The 13,474-nt window shown below is 42.8% G+C and overlaps 1 protein-coding gene across 3 annotated transcripts in view; it reads left to right on the forward strand.

Moving 5' to 3' along the window:
* Positions 1-13,474, forward strand: part of CCDC149 (coiled-coil domain containing 149) — a 96,467-nt gene that overhangs the window by 63,738 nt on the left and 19,255 nt on the right. For all 3 annotated transcript variants that reach the window (XM_036853476.1, XM_036853475.1, XM_036853477.1), the window contains 5 exons: positions 3,180-3,296; positions 4,115-4,287; positions 5,001-5,073; positions 6,484-6,568; positions 8,603-8,747. In XM_036853476.1, the coding sequence (XP_036709371.1) occupies positions 3,180-3,296; positions 4,115-4,287; positions 5,001-5,073; positions 6,484-6,568; positions 8,603-8,747 (593 nt within the window). The remainder of the gene's footprint in view (positions 1-3,179; positions 3,297-4,114; positions 4,288-5,000; positions 5,074-6,483; positions 6,569-8,602; positions 8,748-13,474) is intronic.

Here is a 13,474-nt window from a genome sequence, read left to right on the forward strand (position 1 = left end):
TAGCACTGTAACTCGTGCCTGAAGGAAGCTCATCTAACACACGTCTATTCTCCGTAAGGCACATCATGGCCTCTCGTGCTCAGGAACATGAGACAACACTCCAGCACTGCACAGGAGGGCCATTCTAAATGGCAAAACACCAACAGAAAGCACAAAAATGTGAAAAAAAGTGGCACGAAAGAAACCATGAAAAGGACACTTGTTTACAGTATGAGCTAAATCAAGAAAGCAGAACATTGCCTTGTTCGACTTTAGCTGGGAACGTTCCTGTGGGGTGCTTCCCATTTTTTGCAACTCTGTGTTTATCTGCACATGTCCCCTCATGATGCAAAAGCACTATGAATGCTGATTTCGAGGTTACAAATAAATTTGCATTATGCAAGTATACAAATACAGAATCCTTGAGCTTTGGAATGGGGATTCCATTAAGCACAGCCATCTGTGTACCTAAGTGCCGTGTGTCCTCTGCTAGGCCTTTGTACAAGCTATTCCACCTGCCTGGAACACTGTGTGCTGATCCTAATGATGCATTTGCTCATAGTAGGTGCACAGTAAATATACGTCCAGTTCATCTGACTAGTTTTCAAATAAGGACCCCAAATATATGTCATTTGAAAATGCTCTTTACTTTTCAGTAGTCATCATTTCCTGCACAGTTCATTGCTATTATTTATTATTCCTATATAGTAATATTCTACCTTGGCTTTTAACTTTCTCACCTGCCCCTAAATCCTTAGGGACTTGAAAAATAAAGCTATTCTCTCTATTGGCAACAAATCCCTTAGGATCCACACAGGAACGAGGAAGAGCATACCCCAGCAGGTATTCCTGGATGGGTTGGATCTGTGTGGCAGCAAAAAACTGTCCCCAGGATTTCATCCATATATGAAGCCCATCTGCACACACCCTACAGGGAGGTGGAGGAATCAGTCTTACAACCTCTTTTGAAGAAGCATCAGGAAGCAGTGCTGTAAAACTAAAAAAGCACTCTAATGGCCACCTGCTTGGCACTGATGGGCATGTAGGGGATGCTCTGGGACCACTGGACCTTCCTGGAGTCTCTAACATAGTTTCCATCATGGCCCTACTGGAAGGTTTGGAGCTGCACATGGAGCTCGGCCCCAGAGACTGGGAAAGCCAAGGGTTCTGCAGGGATCCTTTGGAAAATTACCTTTTTAGGACTAGAATTTAGTTCCTAGGGACTTAAAAATATTTTAAAAGTACGTTATGAAAGTCATGTATACTTATTTTAAAAGTTAGAAAACAAAGAACAGAGAGCATACAGTCTTGCATCACCTAAACTTAAACATTTAAGGGTTTTAGTGTATTTGGTAATTTTTTTCTTTTGTGTGTGGGTTCTTAGTATAATTTCAATCATACTGCATATTTTTGTTTCGGCTGTGCCGCACATCATGTGGGATCTTAGTTCCCCGACCAGTGATCAAACCCGTGCCCCCTGCACCCCCTGTACTGGAAACTCGGAGTCTTAACCACTGGACTGCCAGGAAAGTGCCTTTATTTAAACATTTTTTAAAATTATTTATTTATTTATTTTCTGGTCACACTGTGTGGCTTGTGGGATCTTAGTTCCCTGACCAGGGATTGAACCCAGGCCCCCAGCTGTGGAAGCATGGAGTCCTAACCACTGGACTGGCAGAGAAGTCCCCAAACTGTGTATTCAAGTTAGTTTTCTGCTTTTTTTCCCACTTAGTGTAGCAGCATCCGCATGTCCATGGTACTACATAGTTCACATCAACCTCATTTTAAACAGCTGGAAACTTGCTATTTGATTGATTGATCAAACAATCAATCAGTTGATTGATTGCATTATCATTTGCTAGCCATTCCACTGTTGTTGGACATTGTTTCTATTTTTTTTCTTACTGTTTCTAAAATAACAGCACAATCTACTTTTTTCTTTTTTCCTAAAGCTAGTCCATGTCTGGGATTATTTTTAGCCCAGACTGTCAGAAGTAGAGTTACTGGATCCTTGGATAGGGACACTTTTTTTTTTTTTTTTTTTTTTGCTTTTTAAAACTTTATTTCAACATAACTATGGGTACAGAGATACGTTCATATGGGTTAATAGAATGCAATTTAACTTATCCTACACAATTTGGACCAAAAACCTGGTACATTGTTCGCTCCAAAAAAAAAAAGGGATTTGAAATCTGGTTTATTTTTCATCTATTACAAATGTATATATATATATATATATATATATAAAGATCCTCCATCAAATGCTGCTAAAGCAAACAGCAAGAACCTAGAGAAATTAACCTCTGGTTTGTCTCTGAAAATTAACAGGTATTGCACTGTAAAACTTTACAAAACCGGAGCAACAAAACATTGTAATGTTTCAGTGCCAGCTCACAGAGTACAGTAACTAATGGATGTTGATGAGGGTGAGGAGAGCCTATGTATACATGTGAAAATATAAAAGGTATCCGATCTAGTTAATATTGCATGTAGATCCCGAATCTACTCAAACCAAGATTCAGATAATTTCTTAAATCTGAATTAACACTATCAGTCCAGTTCATCTGCTGAGGTCAGAAAGGAAACTCTGCACAGTAGCTGTTTTCCTGAGTTGTGCAAAAAAGAAAATTAACTTTCTTCCCCAGCGTTTTAGTCCAGAACTACAGCAAAGTATTTCATCCATTGTCAACATTCATGGGGTGAGAGGCGATGAGGTTACTTAGGCTTAAATCTGAATTAGCAATCGGATGCAAGAGTCAGATAGGGACATTTTTAAGGCTCTTGATAACATAGCCTAATTGTTAAGAATGTGGGAGCATGCCCATCTTAACAGATACTTTACAACACTGTGTTATCATTTTTTAATCTTTGCTAAGTTTAAAAGAGACACAGAGATTTTTCCCTCACTATGGCAGGGCTAAACAGGCTATCCCCCTTCAGATGCCCAGGCCTGTGTTCCCGTTAGCCTTATAGGTGTATGTGTGCACACGTGTGTCTGTACAGGCAATATGGATTTTTAATTTTTTTTTAATTAATGATATTGGCAAGAAATTTCTTTATCTTGTGCCTTTCTCCAATATTTCTTGGAAAATCTTAACTTCCAACACTTTCTGCCTAGTATGCTTGGGGTTTTGTTTGGATCTATTCATTTTAACTCTCTCTCCCTCTCTCTCTTCTTTTTCTACCAATGGAAAATGCAGCTCTTGAGAATGACAATTGCCAAACAGAGGCTGGGAGACGAAGAAATCGGCGTGCGGCACTTTGCAGCCCATGAGCGTGAAGATTTGGTTCAGCAGCTGGAGAGAGCAAAGGAACAGGTTACCGCCAACATCTGTTATGAGTGGGGGATATGTTTGCACAGCTGAGCATGACACAGAGAAGAGTAGACTGTGCCCCAATTTCTCAGAGACTGTGGGGTGCTTGGAACGCGGTCAGAGGAGGAAGGAAGATGCAGTTTGAATGCATTTACTCCCTCTGTTCTCTGCTAAGTTCCCAAGCAGCCTTTTGCATTTCTGTCTTCCAGCAGGTCTGCTCTCTTACTTTGGGTGCCATTGTTCTGAACACAACGAGAAACCTCCCCCATAACCAGGATAGACAGGGAGAGAACAAACATGACACACTGGCCTTAATTTGCAAGTTTCCGCTGAAATGCTGAGTGGATGCTTTTTAGGCAAAATCTCAACGGGTACCGAGCCCTAGTTAGGGAACAGCTTAGAGAGCCTAGACTTCATTTTTCTTCTCTCACTAATTGGTTTTGAAGAGCAGAACATGATTTCTGGGTCTAGAGTGGTTTGAAAAAGTATGTATTTGTAAGACACTGGCTGTTGTTCCCAATATCTGGATTTGCCCTCTCCGAGCCCCTGGCTTTAGGGCAGGCTGCAGTTGGTAAGTGATCGGTTCTGTGTTTCCAAACTGCTGCAATCCATCTCATCTTGGATATAGTAAGTGTCTGGCCGGAAGTTGTTCCTTGCTTTTAGCTTTTCTCATATTCCGATGTGTGGCGCTTATGGTTTTATAGCAGGTGCTGGTATTGATAAGCTCTCTAAAAGTCAGTCAGCCAAGTGGAAGGCTCGTCTCTAACCATAAAGCTGATGTCTGCAGAACACCTTGAGTAAGGGCACTTCTTTGGTTTCAGATTGAGTCTCTGGAGCATGACCTGCAGGCCTCTATGGACGAGCTTCAGGATGTTAAAGAAGAGCGGTCTTCCTACCAGGACAAAGTCGAGAGGCTCAACCAGGAGCTAAACCACATCCTGAGCGGCCACGAGAACCGAATCATTGACGTGGATGCCCTGTGTATGGAGAACAGGCAAGTGACCAGTCCCAGGCCCGCACTCGGGTAGGATGCTGGCTCTCCACTTGCCTGCAGGCTGGGAGTTATTTGCAGCCCTATTTACATTTAAGAAAATAGCCTTACAGTGAAAGGAAAGTCTCAACCCTAAAACAGTGATATTAATGTCACACATTAGTTGTAGAAGTAAGAAAAGAAGAACCACATGCTTACATGCCTATATCCATGCCCTCTTTCCCCCTGCCCTCCCCGGTTGGGTGAGAAGGGTAGGGAACCAGTGAAAGCTGCTTATTATTGCTATCAAGAGGACAGAAAAGAATAAGAAAATAAATAGAGAAATTCCCTTAGCTGTTTCTTTTCCCAGAGGCAAATTTCAGTGTGTGTATGTGACTAACTTAATGCTGTGTCTGGTATTGCCTCTTTCTGCCTTGCTTCCCAGTGGAATCATCTTAATGAGAATTATGTGAAAACTGTGTTGATATCCCTTAGGGGATCTCTGCAGAGGGCTGTCCTAAAGTGAGGTTTCAGTGATTTGGGCGTATTTGACCTTGATCACATCCATTTAAGAAGAGGTCACCAAGATGCACTTTTTCTGCTTTCGGTGGTGGGAAGGCATTGTATGTAAAAGGTGGCTCTTTGGGTGTGTGGTTTTCTTTTTTTCCTCTCCTACTTGAGTGTATGTTTTTTATTTTGCCTCCAAACTCTTCCTAGTTGTATATATTCTTTTTCAGGTACCTTCAAGAGAGATTAAAGCAACTTCATGAAGAGGTCAACCTCTTGAAATCTAACATTGCCAAATACAAGGTAGAAAATCATGACGGTGACGGTGATGATTCACTATTGTACATCTAAATGTCATTCTATTTTAATTCCCTTTTATGTGCCAAAGATACTCTAGTGCTTGCCTGCCCTCCCAGATAGTTCAATAAGAGCTTTAACTGAGGAACCAGTAAGAATTAAACCCCAAACAGCAAACACAACAAAAACAGGTTTTGCAAGAGCTCCTTCCATTGTCTGGACAGGGCACACTGACACCACCAGAATCTGGATGTGACCACTATACAGCCTCAGTCTATATTAAATTAGGTTTCCTACCCAGCTTTTCTATAAAGTGTTCTGTCATCAGATGTTCTTTGTCTCCTAATCATCCATAAGAAAATGATTTCCGAGCAATGAAGGAACAAAGATTGGGAAATCACAATCTAAACGATAATGTTCACGTCACACTAAAAGGACAGAATGTTTAAATTCTCCCCGCTGTTATTTAGTCTAATTCCAGTGCCATTAGTTAGATAATATCTGTTTCTGCAGATGTTAGTTGTACGTGTTATAATTAGCAAAATCTCCTGGGTTTCTCTGCTTTGAAAATAGATTGATTTCTCTTCCTGAGGGTGAAGTTTTATAGCCATCTCTATTGGGGCAGCCATCTCATATTCCTGGCTTTTGACGTTCACTTTTTTCTCAGAAGTCTCCATGCTGTTCTTCCTTTTCCATTCTGGGGCGGGGGGGGGGGGCTCCACTTGAGTTTACACCCATCTATATATACACACACAGCCAAAGAAGAATACAGCTCTTAAAGTTGTATAATTAATACATAATTTAAAAAATGTGTATATGCATTCACTTAACAACATTTATTCAGTTCTTCTATGTGCCAAGCACTGGCTGTATAGCACATATCAATTTTAATGTAACGTTCTGTTCTAGGAGTGACACATATGCACTTCCTTAATCTTGAGTCTATGGCAGATTTCATTAATCAATCATGGCTTTTCTTCCAGCCCAGCCACAGAAACCTTCCAGACACCACTAATGATCTTTTGGCATTGCTCCATGAAAGTAAACCTAGTCTCCATCTCATGTCTGTTTGGAAGGAGTTTCCATAACTAGTGACTTCACACATTAGACTGAGTTCTTGCTTCAGATTTGATTTAATTTAACGAATATGCATTGAGTACCTTCTATATATAGGAGGATATAATTGCTGTAATTCTGCTGGGCACCAACTTAAAAAAAAAAAAAAACCTCTTTACCAGGTCCATAAAAATCATAACTCCCTGGCAGGGACTCTGAATTTTAAAAGTTGGGCTAGCATTTGGAGTTTGTAAAGAGTTCTTGTGTGCTGGATGGGAGGCTGCATCTACCGGAATTAGGTATTTTTCCATTATTGGCTTTTCTGACAGAGGTTTTTGTTTTCTCCCAATGCTGCTTTAGAATGCTCTTGAGAGACGGAAAAACTCAAAAGGCCAGGGTAAATCCAGCAGCAGTGCTCTGACTGGAGTCCTGTCTGCAAAGCAAGGTAGGGGTCATTTTCTGGGAGGGACCACCTACGATCACAGAATGCTAGCACTGTGGGTCCACATCTCGTTTTCTGAACTGGGAATGGAAGTGATTCTTAGAGCAGTCACCCCCAAACTTCCACCTGCATCAGGATTGCCTGGAGGGCTTATTAACACACAGATTACTGGGTCCCACCTCAGAGTTTCTGATTTAGTAGGTCTAGGGTGAGCCCGGAGAATATGCATTTCTAAAAAGTTCCCAGATAATGCTGATGCTGGTTCAGGGACCCTGCTTTGAGAGCCGCTGCATTAGAGGTCTCTCTAATGACTGGACCCCATTTGCATCTATTCCCCTAACTATGCTCCTCTTTCCAGAATGTTTTCCCTTCTGTAATCACGAGGTTAGCATCTCCAAGTGTCCGTTCCATCCTCATTGAGTTTCTCCTTTTCCTGGCCTCTATGATCAGACTAGAAAAGTCTCACAGCTGCTGAAATCATTTTACCATGGCACATGTGCCTTTTTCAAAGAAGCTTTTATTGATTGCAATTTTGTTCCTCCTTCTTGTCAATTCCGATGAAAAATAATGATCTTCCAGGAACAGTCAGGGGGAATAAATAGCAGAGAGCTTGCTTCTGACACTTAATATTTGGGAATTCAGTCCTAAACATCATCCTCAAGTAGACCGTGCTGGGCTGGCCTGCTTTGGGCTTGTTGGCAGTGCAGACCAGCAAGGATCACGTGTCAGTCCTCATCAGAGCTACGGGGGATTAAAAAAAATTGCTGAATCTCCAGCCTACCTAATAATCAAGGCACTTTTCCAAGCAACTTCTTTTTTTTTCTTTTTCACTCAACTAGAAAAGGACACCCTAGGATTACTTTTAAAAAGAAAACTACAGTACTCTATAGAAACGTGAAGTAGCCCATCTAAGTATAGCTCTGGATACCCTTGATAGCCTTCGAACGTTGAATGTTTGAATGTTGAGACCCCGTCCTGTCACCGACCTGGGACACGCTAGCCACGCTCAAACACGCTGGCAGAGCAGTCAACCAGGCACAACCTTTCTAGAGAACCATTTGGTTCTCTGTTATAAAAAGCCTTAAACTGATCCCCTTTGAGCCAACAAGAAATGATTACAGACATATGCAAGCATTTTGCTTCAAGAAAGTTCTTCCTACATTAGTTATAATCAAAAACATTGGAAACAACATAATTGTCCAGGAGTAATTAAATAAATTACTGTAGATCTATGCATGGACTACTAAGCAGCCGTTACATTTTATATTTTAGTAGATATTCATGATGAGACATAAGGTTAAGTGAAAAAAAGCAGAGCTTTTTCCCATTTTTGGAGAGAAAAGTGTGAATTTGTGTGTCTACATATAGGCATATAGGAAATGGTGTTCAAAGATATATAATGAGAGATTTATATTATTTCTTCTTTTTTCTGTCTCATAGGAATACAAGTGGTTGTGGTCTTTTGGGGTTATCTCTTAGTTTCTAAAAACATGCATATACAAAATATATTTTGTATTCTAAATAATCTCCTACATTATCTTACCACCCACCAAGGGTACTGTGGGAAGCTGTGATATAAAGCCAGGAGCTCAGGACTAGAGTCATTTTCATTTGCATTGCTGTGTGACCTTCAGCTAATGTTGTTAATCCATCAGCACCTTGCTCTTCTGTCCATGAAATGGGAATAAATAACATTTTCCAGGTTCTTTTTAAAATTTGAAGCCTCAAATGAGTTAGTCAGCGTGAGTGTTTCAAAAGCATAAAATACTGGACAAATGCAAAAAATTATTATCCTTTAAAGAAAAGGTGTTGCTAAAAGTCCATGAGTACTTCCTCCTTTCTGTTTAACCCTCACACTAAATTTTATTTTTTTTTTCACTTTTGACACTTGAAGTGGACCCTTCAATTACAACACAGTAGCGGGTGGAAGCCGGGAACTGATCCCAGCTTCATTATCCAGGAAGAACTGACACTGGTTTGCATCCCAACGTTCCAGAAGGATTTAAGACTGAGTTGTAAATTTTATATCCCACCCAGTTCAGGATCTGTTATCTGAGGACCACGGGTGCAGTCTCCCAGCCACTCCACAGTCCATTTCTGATCTGAAATCTCTGGCAACAGCCCTGTTGGAGACAATCCATGAGAAAAACATGGTGATCCAGCACCAGAGGCAGACCAACAAGTAGGTGGCTGGACCCTGGGGTGCAGGGCGGGCGGGAGATGTGTGAGACGACTATCAGCAGTGGGTGGTAACCAGGGGGTGGGTCTGCCGGCCTTAAGGGAAGAAGAGAAGAGCCCTTAAATCTGGAGGGAAACTTACTGAGCTAGAACTGTGCTTCTGCATTATGACAGCATCTTGGCTCTCGGCTGGAACCAACATGGAAATAATACTGGTTCTTGCTTATTGAATGCTTACTCTGAGCCACTCACAGAGTAATGCATATTACCTGGCTGATTTTGATGGTATGCTTGCCCGGGGAACTTAATCTACTCTCCTCCACATCTTCTCTAGGGGAGGCACCTCCTCGTGCCATTTTAACCTCACAGCACAGCTTTCTCGGGCTCTGAATAGCAGGAACACCCAAGCATCAACTTACAGGCAGCTGGGCCTAGAATGGAGTCTCGTGCCAGTTTTCCAGATCAGCAAAAAAGATGGTGAAAAGAAACAATAATTAAAACAGAATGTCTTATTTGGTTACTATAAATATGGTGACTATGTTGGGCAAAGTCAAGCAAGTTAAAGTAGCAGGTCAAGATGACAGAAGCAAAATTGGAAGTGTTCAGAGAATTAACAATAAATTAAAGCAAAAAACATTGCAAACAGGGCCAGCTTTGAGGACCAGCGACTCATGCAGTCACACATGGCCCAGTGCTCAGAAGGTCCCTGCACTTGGTCTAATCAATGCTTTGCGTCACCATCTTGAAAATCTTAATCTTTTTTGAATAAGGGGGCCCTGAATTTTCATTTTGCGCTGAGCTCTGCAAATTACGTAGCTGGTCCTGCTTATAAGACCTACATGTGGAAGCAAAATTTAAGCATGGAATACAGGAGCAAGTGCCCAAGGCTGGGCTTCCAGCAAGAACAGGGAGGGGTCAGGGAATCGGGGGCCTGGAGAGGCGGGGTGCAAGGAGAGAGGCAACTGGAAAATGATGGAGAGTATTGTAAAAACAAAATAACAAAAAGAGAGGCCGGGAGTGAAGGGAAGATTGAGCAAGAGATTAAGATATATATAAAAGAAGGCAGAGAGCAGTGGAGGGAGTCTGGGCAATCTCAGAGGGATGACAGGGGTAATTTATTGACAGAAGAAGTTTTAAAAATTCCTTTAAAAGAAATCTTAATCAAGAACTGAAACAGCCAGTTGCTAAAATGGAGATATGCCTCGGTGGGAGGACGAAGAAACGGGAGTCTCCCCAGAAGAGGTACGAGGTCTGTTTTATTCAGGTAGAATCCCCTGCACCCGGCAGTGTCCCCAGGAGCCTTCTCTGTCCTCACCAGCTCCCTGTAAGGCACCCACTGGGGCTCTTTCAAACCTCCTCAGGTCTTCTAAACCCTAGTCTGTTCCCAGCAGGTGACCTCAGCTCCTCTTTTACTGAGAAAACAAAGCCTGCCTATCCTGAGCCACAAGGCTTACTGCTCCCGCCAAACCAATGTCTTCCATCCTATCCCTCGTCTCTGGGAAACACACCAACACACTGTCCTGTTGGTCCACACCATCCTCCCTCCTTTGGGGCCCAGCTCTCCTGTGACCTCCTCTTTCAACCTCTTCAACTTCTGCCCCTCGTCCTGCTTCTGCATCTTCACCCAGAAACCTCCCAGATCTTCCTGAACCCCGCAAAGGGTTCCCGTGAATTCCACTCACCTCCAATCTTTGTGAACAAGAGGCCACCTCTACTTCTTCAATAGCCACCCCCTCAACGTGTGTTCTGGGGGGCACCTGTGTTAGAATTACTTGGATGGGGTGCTTGTTTAGAAATGCAGATTTAGGGGGCTTTCTGGAGGGAATATCAGGCTTCTGGATTTTAGCAAGCCCCCAGTGATGCCATGGGCAGGAACAAAAGATCACCTCGCTTCAATACCTCCCAAGACCTCTTCTGAATTTTCCATAGCAATCTTCCTTTGAAGGTCACCAGTACCCCCAAACCCCACTTTCTGAGTCTCTTTCATCTATAATTTCTCTTCATCCCAATTCCCGTCTTGAAACCCATCTTCTTGGATTCCTCCTCCTCTTCCCCCTCCCTCCACCCCAGGCCACCTTCTCCTCCTCCTCCTCTTTTCTTTGGTCTCCTATCTTCTTCCCCCACTTGGGGGACCTCACGCCCTCTGTCTTTGCTTCTTGTTCTCTGCAGACTCTTCCTAGCACTCTTGTCCCCACCTCGCCATTGAGAGCAAGACCCACATTTCCATCTGCTAGGTTGACAGTTTCCCCTGATATTTTTTCAGCTCCTCAAATTCAATGAGTCTAGAGTCTGGAGCATCCATCCCTTAGTACATCTTAAATACTTTAAAATGCTTGTGCCCTTTGACCCAGAGGGTCTGCTTCTAGGAATGTATCCTAAAGAAAAAAATCAGAATGATGCCCTAGATTTATACATAAGGTGGTTCACTGTGGATTCATTTATAAGAGTGAAAAAAATGGAAACAAGCCAAATATTTTTAAATTGGAGAATGGTTAAGATTACAGTAAATCCATAAGGCACAACATCATGCAGCCATTTAAAGCGTGATTTGAAGAATATTTAACGTGCCCTGCTCACCATCCTAATACCTAGGTTTGACCAACTTCCACATCACTCAGGTTGAAGCTGTCCCAGGGCCAGTATGTTTGTCCATTTTGGTCACTGTTCTCTCCCAGTATGTCGGATAGTGCTGGGTCCACAGTGGGTGCTCGTGATTATTTGATGAATGGATGATTGAATGTCCTCTAAACCTTTGTTCCTGTTCCCTTAATACTGACATGCAAACAGGCATTAAGTTTTATGGTTTTCATGCATTCATTCACTTATTCAATATATATTTCCTGAGTGCTTGCCAAGGTCCTTCAGTGTACATCTCCTACCTGCCCCTTCTTCTTCCTTCCCACCAGACCATTACCTTGTCCTTGGGAAGATCCTCCCGTCAACCCTCCATCCTCAGACCCCAGCTCACTGCTTGCCCGGCTACACTCAGACCCACCTGCCAGCTACAGTGCCTATCACAACACAAGCCTCCACCGAAAAGCCCAGCTGAGTCCCACCGCCTGCCAAACTCAGTATCCCCAAGCTGCTGGCCTGACACTCCCGCCTCTTGTGACAGATTGATTTCCTTATACATTCCTCCCATACTCCACTGCAACCACACACATCCCCAGGTGCCATGGGCTCTCACCCTCTGTTGAGAGAGATAGACATTTTCATTTTGCTGCCTTTATTTTTTTAATGTACCTTTCCATCTTTAACTACTCTTTAATAATTTTGAACCATCTGTTGATTTACATTTTAAAAGGTTGAGCAACAATATATCTCCAAACTACTGTTATCTCTCAGCCAGCCAATTCCCCTGCCTGGAAGAAACCACCATTCCTCCTTTTTTATGTATCCTCTCCAAGGATGCATATATAAGCAAACGCATAGTACATTTATATAGACACACATAAAAACTCATATATATTTATATAGACATAGATTTTCTTTTTTTTTTTTTTTTTAGTTTTTTTTTTTTTTACAAATGGTAGCTAGTATTCATCAGAAAAAGTTTTTTTCACTGTCTTCCACCTTGCTTTTTTCTCTCATAACAATAGATCTTGAAGATTGCCTCATATCAGTACATAAAGTACCTAATGTGCCATTTTTAATACTTTGAGGGTTTTAAGTTTCACACTTTCAGTAAGTGTTTTATTCGGGGGTATGGAAAGAAACGAATGATACAACAGAAGGAGTGGGAGCTCAGAATAAAATGTGCATTTGGTCTGCTTGCTCTTGTCCCCCATGATTTAGCCTTTTGTACCTAAGATTTAAAAATAGCTTTGTTTGCGTGGAGCGTTAGAAGTAGGAATGCAGGTGCTCCGTTCTGTAAGCGTGTGCTCCCCCTACCGGCGCTTACCCTCCTACCCCCTCCCCACATGCACACCCCCCCACCCCACCCCCACGCTGATAAGGCCCAATGGGAGCCATCTTGAAGAACTGATGAATAAACCTAGGACTTTATATTTGGAGAGGAAGTTCAATTGATAAGCATTTTGCCTGAGGGACTTCTTGTGAGTTTGCAGTTGTCTAGCTATGGTTAAAGACGGGACGGGCTTCATGTGTCTTAGAAACAGGTGGCAAAGCATTAATGAAGAGACAGACGTTAAGAGTCTGTCTTGGGCTTCCCTCGTGGTGCAGTGGTTGAGAATCTGCCTGCCAGTGCAGAGGACACGGGTTCGAGCCCTGGTCTGGGAAGATCCCACATGCCGTGGAGCAACTGGGCCCGTGAGCCACAATTACTGAGCCTGCGTGTCTGGAGCCTGTGCTCCGCAACAAGAGAGGCCGCGATAGTGAGAGGCCCGCGCACCGCGATGAAGAGTGGCCCCCACTTAATGCAACTAGAGAAAGCCCTCACGCAGAAGCGAAAACCCAACACAGCCAAAAATAAATAAATAAATAAAATTTTAAAAAAACCATACACACACACACAAAAAACAAATAACTCAATTAAAAAAAAAAAAAAAAGTATGCCTCACAGCACAGCACCTCTGGTCCTCCAGCCCTGCCCAACAAGCCATCACTCTGCCAGTGCTGGGGTGGTAGCCGCGGTGGTCAGTACGTGAGGATACGCTGGCCTTTCACTACCCTCTGTGCTTTGCCTAAAACTCTTCACTGCTCTCCCCACTCCCTGGCCGGTGGTAGGTAGCTTGGAAGTTCAAGGTCTTGGAAGCAGCGGGAGCTGTCGGG

Source organism: Balaenoptera musculus, chromosome 5 (assembly GCF_009873245.2).
Source record: "Balaenoptera musculus isolate JJ_BM4_2016_0621 chromosome 5, mBalMus1.pri.v3, whole genome shotgun sequence".
In the NCBI taxonomy this organism is placed as follows: domain Eukaryota; kingdom Metazoa; phylum Chordata; class Mammalia; order Artiodactyla; family Balaenopteridae; genus Balaenoptera; species Balaenoptera musculus.